Here is a 19,997-nt window from a genome sequence, read left to right on the forward strand (position 1 = left end):
CACATCACACATGATTAGTTCAAGGACTGTTAGAAAGTTAAAAATCAGGAGATTTTGTTCTATTTTTACATTATCTGGCTTTGATAAAGGGTGTATTTCTGATGATTAGAATTAAATGAATAACTTTTTTGTTTCTACACCCATCAGCAGCTTTACTACTGTTTGACAAAGACTCACACAGCAAAAAATTAATTTAAAAACAAATACTGTAAGTATTCATTAAATTAACAGCAAATAACTGTAACATAAATGTACATTTTTACCAATTTAAATACAGTTAAAATAATTGTAATTTTATGGTCAAACACTGTCACAGACCAGTTCACCATCAGACATTATTTACAGTTTTTGCCTGTTTCATTTCTACAGTCAACATTATCAATAACATCTTTATCTTTTTCTGTGATTCTACTTGATGTTAACAGTAAATAGTATGACACAGTTATAATGCCACAAATTTAGTTTTTTTTACAAACATCTAGATATTTTACTCCTTACAGTTTGTTTCCATACATGTCTACTGTCTGTTCTGCATCAACGCTGCCGGCAGTTCAGTTGAAAAGTTCCTGAATTTTGGACAACTGACTGTTGGCTGTAGCTGAGTCACTAAAGCCTTCACGATTGCGCAAAGGAGCACCGAATTTTTAGTTTTTTACAGAATTTGTTTCGTAGAAAGTATTTAATTTTGGCAAATTTTTAAATGAGACATGTAGAATTAAGTAGGTTTTGATGAAATATCTCAGAATATTGGAAATTAAGTTGACAACTGAATGATTCTTTGTTTTCTTACACTGTGTGGCTTTGATAAATGATGTAATTTGGGCATTTTTCTTAAAGATAACGTGACTCTTAAACCTGCCAGCTGGTTTGTGGGTTCAGAAGTCTGTTTTTGGGCCAAAATTTGAGCCAATCATTCCCTCGTCCTGACAAAAGACAAATGTTGAATGCGCGACATGTTTCTAAGTGCACACAGGTGTTCTCAATTCTGGAACAAAAAGGCAGCTCTACACACAATAGATATTCTACTATTTAGATTTTTACAGCATCTACAAACTGTGTTGTTCACGTTATTCTGCACATCAGCTGCAGAAAGATGTTGAATGTGTCTTCTAACTGCTTTCTCCTCTAAATACTGATGTTAAGTAACGCTGCATTTATTTATAAGTATGTTTTTTGTAAAGTCTAATTTGTTTCCTTGCTGGTTTCTTCTCTGCTTTATTTACTTGGTTGCCAGAGTACCCCAGTGTTAGTTCAGGGTTTTTGGATTTGAAGCACAGTGTGAGTAATACCTAGAAAACAGTAAAACGATGAGCGTTTAACCCAATTTATCTTACAGAATCTTTTTTTTTGTCCTTCTCACTTGCACCAGTGAGCTGTTTAAAAGAAACCATTCAGATTTGTTGGGTTTTTTTCTCCATAACACAATCCTGCAAGGTTAGTGTGTCAAGTGTCGGCTGTGAACTGGTGCCGTTTAAACCAAACTGAAGTGAAGTGAATGATTGCACAACGAAACACAAAGACAAAATGTGTTAAACAACTGATTGTGTCTTCGTGAGCTGAAGCCTCGAATGGAAGAAATCAATCTGAAAATCTTTTGTCTGCTTTAAAGAAGTCATTGCCGGTGAAATCAGGAGCCTGGTTTGCAGCTAAAACATCATCATAACAGGCAGCAGCCATTATTTCCTGCACACTTTTATCTGTGGTTTCTTTTGCACCTTTTGTTCGCCCTTCCTCTTATTTAAGCGCTTATAAAACACACACCTGCTTTTCTCTTCTCCCGGATAAACGCTGTGTAGGTGCTCTGGTTGAAGTACGGAGCGTTGTTGTTGACGTCCACCACGTTGATGTTCACATAAATTGGGCCTTCGACCACCTCGTCCTCCTCCAACGCCTCCACCTGGGTTTAAATCGCACACAAACACACGTATACGGGTCATTTCATGTCAGCTCACCTATGGCCTCCCAGTTGAACAAAAACCTCTGGAACCATGCAAAATCCCACATCTTAAATTTAAGACTTTACCTTTAAAAAGACTCAAGGAAATCAAAACAGTCCCTCCCGGGGGGAAAAATACTGTTAAAAAGTCCTAAAAAGTGGATTTTCCAGCTCTGGAGCTCTAGTTTTATGAAGACAAATTTTTGATACCGCACCAAATGAGATTTTGAAAAGACAAAAACTAAGTTGGTTCTACCTCTAACTGGATGGAATTTAGTGAATATTAGTGAAGATATTAAGTTTTGAAAGTTTTTGTTTGTTAGATTTTTATTATTTTAATTTCTGTAAAAAGTTATGATGAGAAAAAAACTATTACAAGTTCTGAGTTTTTCTTGATTATAAGCAGAAATAAAGCAGAAATAAGCCATTTGTGAGGCTTTAAAAGAATCACTGAAGTTGTAATATTTAACACAGAGGGCCTTTTTTTAAAAATTCACAACTCAAAAAGTATTTGGAGTAGAGCTGTGGGGTTTGTCAAGGTTCCCTGGTTTAGGTAGAATTTTTTTGCATGATTTGTTTTTTCCAAAAAAATACATGACATGAACTGGGACAAGCTCTGAAATGCTGGTGAGTTGGCATGAGATGACCCATATGTGAATATTTATGCAATTTTCTGTACCGAGAGAGCGTAGTGGTCTTCTCGAGACCAGTCCAGAGGTCTCTCCAGGAAAAGCCAGCCGTCCTTGGAGATGCTGACATCTCGTTGACCTTCACCGCTCAGCCGGAAACCGTCAACGCCTGCTTGGTCCACCTGAAACTGTGGAGTGAAAGATGGGAAAGAAAGTAGATTCTTTAAGAGCTTTTTCTGACTTTATTTGATCAAAGGGGAATATAATTTTCTGTTAAGAGATGGTTGCAGCTCAAAAGTGTCTATTGGGAGACGATCCACACATTTAAGGGCAGCAGATGAAGCTCTGACATTAGATAACAGCGCTTTGATAACGCTGTTCCTTTAAAGACAAAACATCTTTAATGGTTTTATTATGAAAATGCACATTTATTTCACTAGACAGAGTGTAGAAGAAGGACGAGCACATCCAGAAGCTGCAAACACAAAATAGATGAATTTGTGACATTTTTATTCAACTAGACCTTCATCGGGCTGAAACTCGGCACTGATCTTTAACTTTTTGTGGCTCCTTTTGACAGAAAATGTTATTATCATTATGAAAACCTTAAAAAAAGAAATTATAAAACTCATTTAGTAAGCAATGTCTATGTGTGCATGAATAAAAATCTGTCCTTCTGGCTGGCAGGCATCTGTGAAGGAAGTTCTCTGAACCTGAAGTGAAGAAATACGCCAACAGGAGTATAAGTTAAAGTCAAAATCCTACTTAAGTATAGAAGGACTGCTACTGCATGCGGCTATTGGTGCATTATCAGTTTCTTAACATGCTGCTTGCTTGGTTTTTTTTAACCTATGTGTTATATTTATTATAGGCTTTTAGGTTATTTATCATTTATACCATCCATCCATCATCTATACACCGCTTAATCCTCACTAGGGTCGTGGGGGGCTGGAGTCTATCCCAGCTGACTCAGGGTGAAGGCAGGGGACACCTGGACAGGTCACCAGTCTATCACAGGGCTACACTTAGAGACAGACAACCAAGCACACTCACATTCACACCTACGGACAATTTAGAATCACCGATTAACCTCAACATGGTTCTGGACTGTGGGAGGAAACCGGAGAACCCGGAGAGAACCCACGCTGCACGGGGAGAACATGGAGACTCCACGCAGAAAGATCCCAGGTGTCCTCACCGGGACGCGAACCAGCGACCTTCTTGCTGCGAGGCAACGGTGCTAACAACCCTCATTTATACACAATAATGTTATTTATTCTGTACGCCGCTGGACGTGGGCAACGAATGTTTGAACATGTTTGAATGACAGTAAACTGAAGTATTCTTCTCTGAAGTGTATTTAAAGTATTTAAAGTAAAAGCAGCTGGCATTAGCAACTGATAAATGATGATATATTACATTTTCAGATTATAAATATTAATACAACAGTGCTAAGTGACATTAAACTGCAGTAGCTCATCCATTTGCAGCTGACTTGATATTTTATACATAGGTGCTGCTACCAGATTTGAATACAGAATTACTCTTTTAGTGAATGTAGTGGCAATTATGCAACTCAGGCGATAGGGCTTAATAACACAGTCAGTAAGTAATACAGTGACATGCATGATACAGGAAGCAAGAACCCAAACTAATGCATCACATTTTAAAAACACAACAGGTAATATGTAACGCATTGCTTTTTTTGGAGTAATAACCCTAACTACGAGTGTAAACACTGTGATGTTCTTTCCTACCTCTGCGGCAAAGTGTGTCGTACCTGATAAATTGGAAACTGCACCGGCGTTCCCTCCAGAACCTCCAGCACTGTGTTCTCAAACGGGCCCTTCTTGTCCTCCAGATCCTTCCCCGCAGCCTATCAGGAGCAGAGGTCAAAGCTTACAGTACAGTCGCACGCCGAGGCAAAGTTAAACCTCCTGCAGCTTTTTACAGCCCGGTTATTAATTGAACCAAAATTACACGCCAAGAAGGTAGATTCCTACGCTCGCGGAAGAGCAAAGTCTGCAGACGGAGCTTTAAAAACCCTTCAGACGCCATTTTTAAATAAGTTACCGAAGGTTTTCTTGCACTATATCTCGTTAACCGTGCAACATTTTCCTTCCTGTGCAACAAACCTGCTCCAGATAGAACAAATCGAAGCATTTCACAGATCTGTTTAACAGGTTTGAGTATTTATTGTTTTAATGAATATGTATGGAAGAGGACAGCAGCTGCGTACTCACAATGCCGAGGAGGATCGGGAGCAACAGCAGATGCATCACGGGTGTCATGATCACAGCCTGCAAGGGAGGAAGAGGAGGAGGAGGAGGATGAAGAGGAGGGAAAAAGAGGAGGTCGAGGTGACACGAAGAGGAGGATTTTACACATTTAAATGCACCTCACAGTGGATGTAGTAATCTATTACTGCTGTGTAGGAACCTTTAAACCCCGGCGGGCCTCTTCTGCATTCGAGCACAACGCGTTATTGATTCACGAAGACGAAAGTGTCCTTGAATCCACACGTGTGCGCTATCGCTATGGGAACTAGGAGTGCTTCATGTGTGCGACTCCACCTTCACGGCCAGGTAAGCGGCACACCTGAGGAGAAACTGAAAACCAGGCCAAGTTTGCTCCTTCCGCCGCAACTCAGATCCCAGCGATCAGGTCAAAGTGTGTGACCCAGATGACTTTATGGCAGTCTGAGAGTCGAGAGTAACACCGTGGGCCAGATTCTAGCAAAAAGTCTGCCAGCTTTGTGCTCGAAAATGAGAATCCGACTCAAATTTACTGCACCTCTGACAGATTCATTTAATCAATTTACACCTCAGACGCGTCAATGCGGCTTTAAAACCGTATCTTTAGCGCTATAAAACTCAAATATATGATATTTAGTCTCCTACTGGACAGCCGAAACCATAAATAATCATCAGTGGAGGATTGTAATTGGTGGAACGAGCCCAAGGACAAGGACATTTGCCAATAATACAAAAACTTATGAGTAAGAAATTCAGCTGCTTATCTCTGCAGAGGCGACCTACTCAGATCTTTTGTCAATAAAGGAGAGATCTTGATAATGTCTCTGCTGTGAGTCATTTTGAGCATAAAGCAAAGAAGTTATCAGAATCAGATTAATTGGACATGCATGTACGACTCTTTTCTTTGCCCTAAAAGCACACATTTAAATGAAAGCAACAGGTAAAAGAAAGGAAAATGAGTGTTTACGTACCACGCACAGCTATAGATTCAGATCATAGGAATAAACATAGTTATTAACAGTAAACACAGAGTTATTGACACTTCATAGATAAAGTGGTTTGGAGCTGCAGCGGTTGTGAAGAAGCTGTTTTTCGTTTGATTGGCTTTAGCTCAGCGTTCTCCTGAAGAATAGATGGATTACCATGGTAAAACTACAAAATGTAAACTAAAGCAGCATTTATTTCATGATAGATGGGCATTGTGTCGATAAATCAACACGTTTCTAGTGAAGTTCAGGTGAAAGACAAGAGTGAAGTCAGCTGCCTGAGTGAAGGTGACATTGAGTCGTGGCTAATGACCTTTTTGCAGCCGGGCTCGCTTTAAACGTCGCCACCATCGACGAACACTCCTCGTTTTTCTACATTTAATCAGTATTTCTGCATCCACGCATTAAAAATGTCTCCTGACTTGAATTCATTTACCTAGCAGGTCACCTCTACCTGCATTAGCAGCTTCTAGACGTCTGCCTACAACTGACTTCCGTCAAGGAAATTATTTATTAACGCAAGATTAACATGGAGTAAAATCACACCTTTTCTTTAAGCGTTCAAAGACTGGATGACCTCTAAACTTCAGCAGCTGTGATGCCAAACTTAGCAGATAATTTGCCTTCGCATTCCCAAATGTTGAGAATAATCCAGGAGGCCACGGATAGGAAGGCATTAGTGCTCAGATACGCCTTAAACTGAGGCCCTGCCAAAGTCAAACCAAGATCACAGCCCTCCTGCAACAATCTTAAGCCTTTTACTGTCAGGCAATCTGTTAAAACCAACGCTGACAGTCCTGTTCAGTTCTTGTCACACCCCAAATATACTCCCAAAACAGTCAACAACCCCTGAAAGCCAGGAGACAGAAGAGCGAGGCGTCTTACCTGAACTGGAGACGACGAGTGACTCACACTTCAGAGAGATCCCAGCAGCTCCATCCTGTCTGGTCAAACGTTAACTAAGCGCTAACCAGTGATGTTTTATTGGATCTAATGATTGTCTAATCACCCGGCCCTCATATCGCCTTGGCCAATGGGGAAGCAGCTGACAGGAGCGACGGGAGGAACAGAACAAAGATACATACTGTACTACGACTGACGAGCCCATTTTCACTTAATATCAGCTGCCAATTTTACATAAATCCTCTAATTCTTACAGATTTAATTGTTATTACGATAAAAAAAAACACTGCAAAAGATTTGAAATTCTTTGGCAGCATGTGTGCCAATTGGGGGGGTAAAAAAAGAGGAATAAATACAAAAAAAAGGGGGGCTCTAATAACAGAGGAAAATTCTCTAGAAATGTGTTGTTCAGCGTTTAAGTTTGTAATTTCTCCTCAGACTTTGACCTCTTGCTCCACTGTTTCCTGTCAGATTTTCCATTAGTAGCGCCGCCTGATAAGGAGCTGAGTGTGCGGACAACAACGCTAACAGATTGCACCGGCAATCCATTGCCTCATGCAAAGCCTCGAGGTCATCGGGGTGACTCAGCAGGCCATCGCATGTATAGAAACTCTTAAACAGCAGGTCTGATTTCAGCTCATGACCTCGCTTCCTGTTAAACTCTTCTCACCTTTTAGAAGCAAAAACATAAAGCTTCAGAAATGTCTTGAAATGTAATTGAGAGAAGATGTACGTCTCTACTCCCTAATCTGACCTTTCTATTGGCTGGAAATGACATAAACAAGAGACAAAAGACAGTAAGACATTGTGTTAGAGATGTTTATGATGAATCTGAACTATTTCTTGGCTTTTCATGTCCAAAATTATTCATCCTCTTCCTCAGTAATCAGTGTCAAAGTCTTTATTTTCCTCCACATCAGTCCAACAGCTGTTCTAGTGTCTAACAGTCTTTTTGGGGTTTTGTTTCTCCAAGTGTCCATCTGCAGCTCTTGGAGCTTGAAGGCTTCCTCTCCATCACTCTGCTCTTCAGCTCTTCCACAGGTTCTGGATGGATTCAGGTCTGGACTCTGGCTGGGCCGCTCCAACATCTCCTCATTGTTTCCTCTTCAACGTTTCTTCACCACTTTGGCTGCATGTTTCACATCATTGTCTTGTTGAAGCTCCACTGCTGCCCACAGAGCAGTGTTCCTGCAGACCTCCTGATGTTCTCCTCCATAATATCAATGTCTCCTCTGTTTCCACGTTCCACCACCATGTTGGACCGTGGGGATGCTGCTCTTGGCCTTGAATGCTTCTCCTTTCTCTGTGTCCAAACATCTCCATGTTGATGAAGTGATGAGCAGCAGCTTTCTTCTTTGTCTTGAAGAAGTGGATCCTCCTTGGTCTCCATGGAGACCAGCCTTGTTGTTGGTCTGCTGGAGTGTCTGATTGACATGTTGCTACCAGAACTGCTCACATTCATCAGGATGCTCTTGGTGCTGATTCTAGGGTTCTTCTGGGCCTCCACCATTCTTCCAGTGCAGGGCTCACGTCTGTCCTCCTGCAGCCCTTTGACATGTTCCACAGTGAGGAACTCCTTGAAAACACTTGATATGACTTTATAGCCTTTAAATGCCTTGTGAGCAGCAACAATGTGCAACTGGAGGTCCTCACTGAGCTTTTTGGCTTATTTCATGACTTGTAGTTGACTAGAGAACTACTGCATGCCCTGCTCTCAGTTTATAGTGGATTAGAACGCTCTGGAACATGGTAGAAATTAGCAAAACCACTTGGAATGATACAGAAGAAGCATTTTCTGAAAAATCAGCAATTAAACATTTTTACTAAAATGTTTAAGAAATTTAAAAAATACTTAATATTCACACGTCTTACTGTCTTTTGCCACTTGTTCGTGTCATTTCCAGCCAGAAGCAGCTTCATGGGCAAATAAAAACTCTATATATGACAATCTGACGTGGGTTGAATGGGCTCAGCCTTATATCTGGGATTATCTTCCATACATTCTGATTCACACGCTGCCATTCCTGAGCTGAGAGCTTTACAAGCTCTCGAAAGCTGCTTGGAAACAGAGCAGAGAATTGTGTGAATCTGCAACTGTAGAAAAACAGGCTGTGGGTGAGTCACCGCTCCAGACTCGCTGTTTAACCAGAACCTGTGACTGTGGTGCTGACGGTTCAGCAGGCGAAGCCTCGCACACAGATGGAAGTTATGTAAAGCATGTGTCCACTGCGAGCAGGAGGCCTGATAGATGTTGCGGCCAACATGCAAAAAAGACCACCTGCCTGGATCGAACATGCAAAACGCTCAAACACTTCATGGGCACCTCTGAGCGTTACCTTGGCAACGCATTTTCCTGTTTCACCGCTTTTCCGAACAAATCAAGTTTGGGGTCTGAGCTGACGGCATCTGAGCTTGACGTTCGGTGTCACACTGTGACCCAGATCTCTGATCAGTCTCTGAACACTCAAACCGCTGCATCCAATCAGATGACAAACACAGAACGGACCCATTTTGCTCCTCAAAGTTCAGCTTTAATGTCATCATCTGACTCATCTCTTATCAGATGAGTTGCTGTAAACCCCATTTTCCTAAGTGTGTCTCTTTTGTCTGGAAGCTGAGTCACACAGGGGTGGAGAAAAGGAGCAGTCTCGGGTGGCCACGACCCCTAAAAACAGAAGTCTGGCTACACAAACACAAGCAGTAACGAAGCCTAGAGGGCAACACAAATAGAAATGGAGTTACATCCAGCAGCTGCTGTTTTTCTGGCACAACTTTTTTCTACAGGTGTTTTTTTTCTCCATCACTGTAAAAACAGGTGGGCTGCAAGGTGGCTCAGTGATTAGCACTGTTGCCTCACAGCAAGAAGGTTGCCAGTTTGAGTCCCGGTGAGGACACCCGGGATCTTTCTGTGTGGAGTTTGCATGTTCTCCCCGTGCAGCGTGGGTTCTCTCCGGGTTCTCTGGCCTTTTCCCACAGTCCAGAAACATGTTGAGGTTAATTGGTGATTCTAAATTGTCTGTAGTGTGTGTGGTTGTCTGTCTCTAAGTGTAGCCCTGTGATAGACTGGTGACCTGTCCAGGGTGTCCCCTGCCTTCACCTTAAGTCAACTGGGATAGACTCCAGCCCCCCACGACCCTAGTGAGGATTAAGCGGTGTATAGATGATGGAAGGATGGATGGATGAATACAAAAACAGATGTTTGTGCTCAAAATAAATTCATGCAACAGGTTGCATAAATCTTTTTGAGTTATGATAACCTCTAATTAAGTTAAGTTCAACAACAAAATCCATTAAGTTAGGGGAAGTTAGCCTTTTCTTAACAAAGGTATTTTTAATTACCACTTACTTATTAAACACAACGTTTTAGGTAAATTTGTCATATAAACTGAGTTGTTCCAACAACTTTTAACACACTATTTTAAAGGAAAGTGTTGTTTTTATTTACCATCGTTATGAATACAAGTTTTTAGGTTGACAGAGGTCTTTTTGTATGCAGTAGCGCTGACGAAATTAATTAAATCAGTGACATAACTGTAGTCATGTTAGTGTTGTGTTTGAACACAGCTGATATTACCTTGGAAAACGTCGTCTTAAAGTGTAATTTTTATAGTATCTGTTCAACCTACAGGCCCATTAGCTGGTTTAAACTTAACTGTCTGGATTTACGCAGGCATTCAAGTTTTCAAGCCAAATTTCTTTACGTTAATACAACTCGAAGTTAGTTTTAAATCAATTATTGTACACATTTGAGTTTAAATTACACACATTAGGTTGAAGCATTTATCAAAATGATTATGTCAAAACAATTCATCAAAAAAAAGGTAAAGGGGTTAACCTAAATTGGTGGTTTTTTTTGTCTTGCAACCATGCCTTTGAACTGTTTTGTTAGAATAAAAGGACTGAATTACCTTTTCAAGCTCATAGATGTATTTTTAAAAGCGCTACCATCCCCCATTCAACCACACACAACCAAGTAGGTCCGACCAACCAGAAAATGTTCACACTGATTTTGGTACCATTATAATTTCTGATTAGAAATGTTGAAACAGTCTCAAACATTCTCCACCGCACTGTGTTGGTGCTGGAGAATGGTCTGACTGCATCTCATTATTATTCTACTACAGGAGGAGAAACAGTCGGGTGTGTTTGTGTTTCTTTCAACCAATCACAATTATCTTTTATGGAGCTTAGCCCAGGATGCAGTGATGGTACCCCTCAAAATAGTTTCAGTGGGTTTTGGTGGAACACACAGGGAGACGAGTGCTATTGATAAAATTGATAATTCACTGAAAGAACTGAGCCTTACTCAATGAATGAAATCCTCTGCAAAGTTTAAATTTTAACGTGGAGTTTGTCATTCACCTTAGTGAAGGGAATTCTGGAAACGCTAACATGCAGATAGTAGAAGAGAAGGAGAAATTCTACATGAAACGTGTGGCTGAAATGGTAGATTTATACTCGATGTCAACATCCGGTGAGTCAGACTAAGGTTGAGACAACAGACCAAACCGACAGCAAGTTTTTCTCCAAATAAGCTGATGTCACTTTATTTCATCAAGCAAATACTGAAACTACTTCCAAGTACCAAAATACAGCAACATTATCAATCTGGTATTTATTTACAGTAAGTGCAAAATACATAAACACGTTATAAATAAAGTAAATACTCAAATATCGTCAAACAAATAACCGAAAGACATTAATCACACATAATAATCAGTAGTTTACAACTGGTCATATGAGCACTTGGGAATCAACAGTCAATGAATCTGGCGAGAATCGGAGCAAACTGATGAGGAAAGAAGAGAAAGGAGAGAAAAATGTTAGCGTCTTAGTTCAAAACTTTTCTCAGTTTCCGTCAGCTGATCTCTAACTTCTCCAATGTGTCCGTTTTCACTTCGTAAGCTGATTGTTCGGTGCGTTAAACAGGCTGACAACCTGAACCCAGTCCAGTCAGGCTGCAACGTGCGGAAAACACCTCTCGTATGCATCGTCCTGGCTTTGTGGAGGTTGGACGTGAACTCCATCCGTCTCCGGCCCGTCAGAAACAGGCTTCCCTCCAGCCCTGTGCACAGATTCTGCTCTCCAGCCCATAACGTTTAAGATTTCTGATCGTGCATCAGCCGCCTACAGCACGGAGAGATCGTGGCAGGATTTGGATTTTAGCCAGAACGCCACACTGGGGTTGTTCTTCGCTACAATCTTGTCCAGGAAGCGTTTGGCCTTTGTGGGGAGGCTCTCGCGTCGACCGTTGCGCGTGTTTATGTGCCTGCGACGTTTGTTGGCTTCTTTGGAGTCTCGGCGAAGACGCAGCTGTCGCACAATGCCGTGGAAGGCCTGCCAGACGTTGTGCTGCATGGCGGCCGACGTCTCGATGAACTTGCAGTCAAACACAGCGGCGCAAGCACGACCCTCTGAAACAGGCAGGAGAACAGAGTTAGAAAACGTGCTATTATCAGAAAAACAATGATTCTTTAATGCACCACCACCTGCTTATGTAGCAAATGCTTCTTCCCAAACTTCAAGGACTAAAGGTTCCTCAGTTTCATTGGTGTCATTTGGTGTCATATTACTTTCTCAATTAATCAGTCAATCATTTGGTCTGTTAAGCATCAGAAATGTTGTCACAGGTTCCCGAATTCCAAGTTTGACATCTTGTAAAATATTCCTCCGTCTAATCAAGAACCCAAAATATTAAAACAAGACCATGATTTACATTTTTCACTGTTTTCTGATGCGTTAAAGACCGAACAGCTAATTGATTAATCAGTTAATGATCACAGCAATGACAAATGCTCATCACAATAAAGTCTAAATTCTCTCATTGCAGCCTCTGAAATGTGAATATTTTCTGGTTTTCTTTCCTCCTTTATGACAGAAAACTGAATATTTTTGAGTTGTGAAAAAAAAAAAAAACACTACCGATCAACATGTTTTTACAGTTTTCTCACATTTTATAGACCAATAAATGAAAAACAGCGAGAAATTCTTGTCACAATATCCCACCTCCCATGTTGGCATCTTGTGATATGTTGCTCTGTCTGACCAAGGACCCAAAATATTAAATGTATTCTAATGGAAGGGGCCCAGAAATGCTGCAAATGTCAAATTCCTTTTGACTTTTTATTGCTGAAAATAATTATCAATGAGGTGGGTCCAAAAACAACTATCTTGAAAATGGTTATTATTTTGGAGAAGCATTTATGCTGCAGAAAGAAACTGTTTTTTGATGGTTCTTTGAGGCACCTTTGTGGGTTAGTTTTGGCATTATTGGTATAACTTCTCCTGGTTGAGCAACCAGCTGTTGCAGCATGATGGACGCCACCAGTAATGAAGATCCCAATTCTTATGGAGGGTTGCTTGATGCAAAAATTTAGTAGTTGGAGGAATGAAACTCTAGATACAGACCGTTTTGAACTCTTTCAAGCTGCAGACTTTGGATTTAGATTGAAATAACAATCTATGTTTTATAACCAACATTCCCGTCTCCCTGTTTTAGGTCAGCACGACACCCCAGTAGAAACCACAAATCTTCATTTTGTGACGCGACCTCCACCTGTGACAGTACTAAGGGTTCTTCATTTTTATTGGAGGTATTTGGTAGATGGAGACGACTTTAAGCTTTTGATGACTCTCAAACAGCAGACTTTGGGTTAAAGGGAGAAGCCAGGAGGGAGATTTTGACTCTGTAAGGAGCAAATAGAAACACCAGCCACAAAATATTTGACGCTCCTCTTGAAATGAACAGCTGGACTGGACACCAGACACTTTTAGCCCACTCAGAGGTATTATTTTTCATTTTTTCAAATTGTTTTTTATGCCACGTTTTAGTGTTTTTGAACCAAAATCTCTGTTTGCATGCTGGGTTTTGTGACAGCTCTCTCACTAAAAGGTTCTTTGTGGAACTAAAAATGGTTCATTCAATCGCTGTAAGGTCCCATTTTTGATTCTGGTGTAGAAAGAAAGCTGCACCCAGTGATTGTTAGTGTACTCACCACTAACTGACACCTCTCTGCGTCGCACCAGGTCACACTTGTTCCCCACCAGGATGATGGGCGTGTGGTGGGCAGGGTGGAAGCGACGGAGGCTTATCCGCAGCTCGGAGGCTCTGAGGAAGGAGGTCCGGTCGGTTATGGAGTACAGCAGCAGGTAGGCATCGCCTGTCTGCATGTAGCGCTCCTGGGCCCATTCATTATCAGGCTGCAGAGCACAAAATCAGTTAGATCAAGCATGTAGAGTACAGTCTGTACAGTGTGAGTCATGCTTCATCTCACCTCTGCATCCCAAGTGTCGAGCAGAGTTATCGTGACGGGCTCTCCGTCCACTTCAATTTCCTTTTCACACACTTCATCTGAAATCAAAGCAAAACCACAGATTTATAGCCCTGAAGTGTGTCAACATCACATCAGTCACAGCCTATTGTTAGAATACCTGCACGATTATGATATTATTCTAGGAAATTAAAAAGGCTGTGGTTAATAATAGTTTGTTTTTTTTTGTTTTTGTGTGACTTTGCAGCCTCTAGAGCTGCAACAACTAACCGATTAGTTGAGTATTTGATTATTTTCTTACATATCCTAAGAGAGTACATTCAAAAAACATACAAAAAAAATAGATAAATAGGTAAATGAAACAGCCAAATACGTGTTTACTGTGATAACACCACTCAGGCACGTACTTTATCTGCACAAATGACAATTAAATATCAAAGTAAAATTATATGTACAACATTATATATCATAACAATCCACTATAAAAAACATTTTTTATCTTCATTGGGCTTTAACAGATGCTCCTCAGTAACCACCCCTTAGTTAAGTCTAGAATGCAGTAGCAGTGCAACGATTGATTGACTGGTTTTCAACTTTTAAAATAATTACAAACAATTCTAATAACTCAGTTTTAAGACAAAAAACAGTCCACATTCTCTGATTGCAGCTTATTAAATGTGAATATTTCCTCCTCTATGAAAACACACGACACTGTTTATTATTTTCTGTCATTTTCTAGACCAAACAACGAATTGAATAATCTAAAAAACTAACAGACAATAAGAAAATCATTTGTCTTTTACAGAGTCGCTGGATTGTTTGAGCTCATTTTAAATTCATTATATTATGAAGAAAAGACAGATGAATGTATTAAGTTCTCACCTCCACACAGCTCGCAGTCGTCGCTGTCCATACTGTCCGCCGCCCCGGCGAAGATGCTGGCGAAGGCCGTCTTACCGACCCCGCTGGCCCCCAGCAGCACCACCCGGTACGGGCTCCCGGGATCCGCCGCATCCCCGGAGGAGTCGGTGGAGATGACCGAGTCCGAGGAGGACCAGCTGCCGCGGCTTCCATCCGACTCCCCGGCGGAGCTGTTGCAGGACTTGGAGCGGGAGATGCAGGCGGGGACGCGCGCCAGGAGGCTGTCCGGGAGCAGGTGGCTGCCCGGGTCGCAGATGCTCCAGCGGTGGAGCTCGGTCTGCAGGCGGAGGCTGTGGCGGCGCACACTGGATAGCATGGTGCCAAAATGAGGATAAACTGGACTAAAGACCGACGTGGGATTTTCTGAAGAGGTGCTTTAGCCTCTTTTAGGGAAAAACACCCCAAATCAAATTGAATCTTCCTAAAAGTAGTTTTAAATGTGCGTAAAAAGTGCGTAAAAGGTGCGTAAAATGTGTCCTAAACCAAAAAAAGGACAGTAAAGTGAGTGTGAGTTCTTCCTCTACATCCCTGCTGCAGCTACAGCTCTGCAGCAAGTCAGCACAACCTCAGCAAGGCGGATAAAAACAGATCAGACTGTTTCAACGAGTTCAGACGCGCAGTGGAAATATTTCTTGCACTGCAGAAAGACGTTTGGTCGGTAAATCCGGGGCTGGTGTTGTCTTGATGTGTCTGCTGCCTCACTAATCTCCAGCTGAGTGTCTCTAATGCTCTGATGGGGTTTCCCTGCAGTTTATATAGAGGGCAGACGGGTGGGGGCTGGTGGGTGGGTGAGTAGGGGGGAGTCACACAAGTGGAGCAGGGGATGTTCAGCTGCGTATTTACTGTTTTGATTCATGCGCACATGGCCCTGCAATGAGCAACAGCTCAGAAAGTGTTTACAGCAGGAAGGATTGTGCAACAAACCAGAATCACAGCCCAGAACATACAGCTGCTGTAGATCACCTTTATATGATGTCTGACTAGAAGATCTGCTGCTGTATTTAAAATAAGAAAAGCATGATGCTAGTGGAGGAATTTAAACATGAGATGTTCCACTTTATGTCACAAAAGCATCAGTTTAAAATACTTCTTTATCCAATAATTGTCATGTATAGATGAAATGGACACACAGGACACAAGCTGCAGCCCAGGTCTGAGTAAAATGAGAGGGAATGCAGCTTTGAACTGTAACACATTGGTGGGTCGGTTTTTTAAAACAGTTTTAATGTTAATTTTTTAAAAATAATTTACTGTTATCTTACAGATTTTCCATATTTTGCTAAATTACAAACAATGTCTAATAAAATCACAGAAAAAACAGCAATTTACACTCAGGACACATTAGTTCTAGTGTTTAATGGGTGTTATTAAATGGTTTTATGAATGTTTTTATGAATATTTTATCTTGATAGTCTTGCATGTTTTTGGTTTTTATGTTATTTTTTATGTTGTGAATATCCACTCAGGGGCACTTTCAATTTTGTTGTTGTCATACAATGACGATAAAGACATTCTGATTCTGGTTAAGTGTAAAATATATATATATAGGTGGTCAAAAATCCGTATTTTTAAAAGTTGTATCTCGTTATTGACAGAGTTTGGCAGCGAAATTACACATTTGTTTGCTAAACTTTAATCAGCAAAATATATACGTGTTTTTTTTTTGGATTGCTTTTTAAATGTATTTGCCTTCATTTGAGAGAAAAATCATGTATATTAAATATTTTAATCAACTGCTATTTTACAGATTTTCTGTGTTTTCATAAGTTTCACATAATTTGTGGACAGCATTCATTTGCATGTTGACTGTAAAAGTGAAAAATGTGTTTTCTTGAAGTTGTAATTCGTTCTTTTACAATATGTGACTAGAATTACACTGTTGTACTTTATTTACATCCATTAAAAATATCAGTTTCATAGATTTTTCACTCCTGCTGCCACTTTTTTTTTAAAACATAATTTTTACAATGCACTTTTATATGAATGCTTAGGAGAAATATTGTGTTTAATTATAAGATATTGTTAATATTTACGTCTAATTTTATACTAAAAACCAGTGACAAGTTTATATATTATGATTCGTTGCAATAGTTTAACAACATAAATGTTCAGGACTAAGTAGTAGTTTTTTAAAAATAGTTTCTTACACTTCCTGCTACATTAAATCCACATTAGTTTATCAACCAAAATCATTAATCTGTGCTCCAGAAGTGTGAAACCATGTAATGACAGGATGGCACTGATTTCATTTACATATCCTCGTACATAAGAATTAAAGTTGTGTAATTACACTGTTAAAAGTAAGGTTTGAACCAAGCTTGTATGAGGCAGACAGCACCAAACATGAAGATCTTCTGTTCACAATCATGTTAAAGAAAAGAGGCAAACAGTTACAGTTCAGAAGCTGAAATTATGGAAGGTTTTGTGTTTTTTGTTCTAAAACGACTTGATTATCAAAATAGCTATTGTACTGATTAATGATGAATCCACTAGTGGCTGCAGCTTTAGATTAAAATCTTTAATGGAAACTGCACCTTAAAAAAGCTTTTAACGCCGTCTGTGCAGGCTGCGATGTTCAGCACATCTACTTTAGCCCAAACTGTTTCTTGTTTAGTGATTCCCTGCTTTCAGGATTCCTCTTAACTGTTGCATTCATGTACGAGATGTGTGGGAGGAACGAACAATGCTGGAAGCTCTTCCACTTTCTGATGAACGCCGCAGCGCAAATGTTAAGAAAAACCCGCTGACGTCTGAGACAGTTGAATGTGTCAGTGAATGATGCCTGCAGGGAAAGAATAGGATTAAAAGTTTGAAATGTTTCATCAACATGAAAATACAATCAAGTATCGAGAACCGTCAAGTTTTACAGGAACACGTGTAGAAGTTTGTCCTTTGTGTGCAGAAAACAGTAGATCCATGATTTTCAAGGACCCTCCTCTTTATCTCTGTCTTCAAGAACACTCAACATATAATTATATAATTATATAAGAATACAATGCAGCTGGATTCAGAGTTGTACATTTGTGTAGTTGGTCCTTTTCATAGCAGAAGATCTGAGCTTGAAGGCTTCCTCTCTATCACTCTGCTCTTCAGCTCCTCCACAGGTTCTGGATGGATTCAGGTCTGGACTCTGGCTGGGCCGCTCCAACATCTCCTCATTGTTTCCTCTTCACCGTTTCTTCACCACTTTGGCTGCATGTTTCACATCATTGTCTTGTTGAAGCTCCAATGCTGCCCAAGGAGCAGTGTTCCTGCAGACCTCCTGATGTTCTCCTCCAAAATATCAATGTCTCCTCTGTCTCCACCTTCCACCACCATGTTGGACCGCGGGGATGCTGCTCTTGGCCTTGAATGCTTCTCCTTTCTCTGTGTCCAAACATCTCCATGTTCATGAAGTGATGAGCAGCAGCTTTCTTCTTTGTCTTGAAGAAGTGGATCCTCCTTGTCTCCATGGAGACCAGCCTTGTTGTTGGTCTGCTGGAGTGTCTGATTGACATGTTGCTACCAGAACTGCTCACATTCATCAGGATGCTCTTGGTGCTGGTCCTTGGGTTCTTCTTGGCCTCCACAATTCTTCCAGTGCAGGGCTCACGTCTGACATGATCAGTAGCTGACCACAGACCTACTGAATCAGCTGTTCTCTATTTATAGTGTGTTAGAACGCTGTAGAAATGACCTGGAACATTTGTAATGACAAAAAAGCAAAATTTTCTCAAAGGCTTGTGACAATTTCAAAGGATATAAACAATTTTGAGCTTAATGTTATTAGCGGGCTGCAGGGTGGCGCAGTTGGTAGCACTGTTGCCTGGCAGCAAGAAGGTTGCCGGTTTGTGTCCCAGTGAGGACACCCGGAATCTTTCTGCGTGGAGTTTGCATGTTCTCCCAGTGCAGCGTGGGTTCTCTCCAGGTTCTCCGGCTTCCTCCCACACAGTCCAAAAACATGTTGAGGTTAATTGGTGATTCTAAATTGTCTGTAGGTGTGAATGTGAGTGTGCTTGGTTGTCTGTCTCTAAGTGTAGCCCTGTGATAGACTGGTGACCTGTCCAGGGTGTCCCCTGCCTTCGCCCTGAGTCAGCTGGGATAGACTCCAGCCCCCCGCGACCCTAATGAGGATTAAGCGGTGTATAGATAATGGATGGATGGATGGATGTTATTAGCAAAAAGGTTGAAAAACACATAACTAGTTCAAATTCATCATGACCGTTGCTAACACAAACCCCTTGTTGCTTGTTTCTGTCATTTTCAGCTGAAACAAACTTACTGTTTAAACCTAATTTGGTGTGGGTATAAAACATCTTTGGCTCAGCTGCACACTTCTGTTGTTTCATTCCTCATAAAAAAACACCTGCTGATTAAAGTAGTGAAAGAGAGAATATCTGATCCACACCTCTGCTGTCGTCTGTCCAACCTGGCAGATGATTAACAGAAGTTACACAATACAACATGCGTCAATGAAGAAAGCATAAATTATGTCTTAGTCCTAGTTTCTCTCTTCAAATTGAACCTCTGCCTCGACATACTGCTGCTACACATCACACATGAAGTAATAAGGAGGTTATATTTTCATACACTCAATCATTGTGACACTTTCAAGACACATACTGTCACCACAAGTCAAGAGTTTCTTTAAAAATGCAACTTCAGGAAACACATCCAAACCTTAAACACAGATGTTTTCGTGTCGTACTGAAGTAAACGAAGCTGCATCTGAAGTGAAAGACACAAGGTGTGGCTCAGAACTGATAACCGTCTTTTATATCAAAGGATCTGCCAACCAGACTGCCTTATCTGGCACATTTATCAGCTGTAATTCTGCAGACAATGATATCTCTCCTGCCTCATATTCCCATCACCACCTACAAAGTCTTCTACGTGCACCATAAAAAAAAAACAGAAAAGAAAAATAGGTCAAAACTGTATGAACCTCCACAAAAATCTGTATTTTTACAAATGTTTTTTTGTTTGTTTTGTAGTGTTGAACCATAAAATTAGTTTATATCAGCCAAATAATATCATTACTATACAGATTTTTATTTTTTTATTTTTTTTTAATGTTGCAGTATTTTAACATTTCTGACGCATTTACTTTCTGGCAC

At 40.7% G+C, this 19,997-nt stretch overlaps 2 protein-coding genes across 2 annotated transcripts in view; both read right to left on the reverse strand.

The window, feature by feature from the left end:
* The window catches only part of LOC103374278 (cadherin-17-like), a 23,402-nt gene extending 16,698 nt beyond the window's left edge, over positions 1-6,704 (reverse strand). The window contains exons 1-5 of the mRNA XM_008304344.1: positions 6,692-6,704; positions 4,809-4,865; positions 4,346-4,441; positions 2,616-2,753; positions 1,762-1,897 (exon numbers count right to left, since the gene is read on the reverse strand). Of these exons, the coding sequence (XP_008302566.1) occupies positions 1,762-1,897; positions 2,616-2,753; positions 4,346-4,441; positions 4,809-4,856 (418 nt within the window). The 5' untranslated portion in view covers positions 4,857-4,865; positions 6,692-6,704. The remainder of the gene's footprint in view (positions 1-1,761; positions 1,898-2,615; positions 2,754-4,345; positions 4,442-4,808; positions 4,866-6,691) is intronic.
* A 5,132-nt stretch (positions 6,705-11,836) lies between these two features.
* On the reverse strand, positions 11,837-15,217 carry gem (GTP binding protein overexpressed in skeletal muscle). The gene is made up of 4 exons (XM_008304346.1): positions 14,863-15,217; positions 13,984-14,060; positions 13,705-13,909; positions 11,837-12,123 (listed from the first exon to the last, which is right to left on the reverse strand). The coding sequence occupies exons 1-4, from the start codon at positions 15,215-15,217 to the stop codon at positions 11,837-11,839; spliced, it is 924 nt and encodes a 307-aa protein (XP_008302568.1).
* Positions 15,218-19,997: the final 4,780 nt, after the last annotated feature.

The sequence above is a fragment of the Stegastes partitus genome, unplaced genomic scaffold (assembly GCF_000690725.1).
Source record: "Stegastes partitus isolate 25-593 unplaced genomic scaffold, Stegastes_partitus-1.0.2 Scaffold2194, whole genome shotgun sequence".
Lineage (NCBI taxonomy): Eukaryota > Metazoa > Chordata > Actinopteri > Pomacentridae > Stegastes > Stegastes partitus.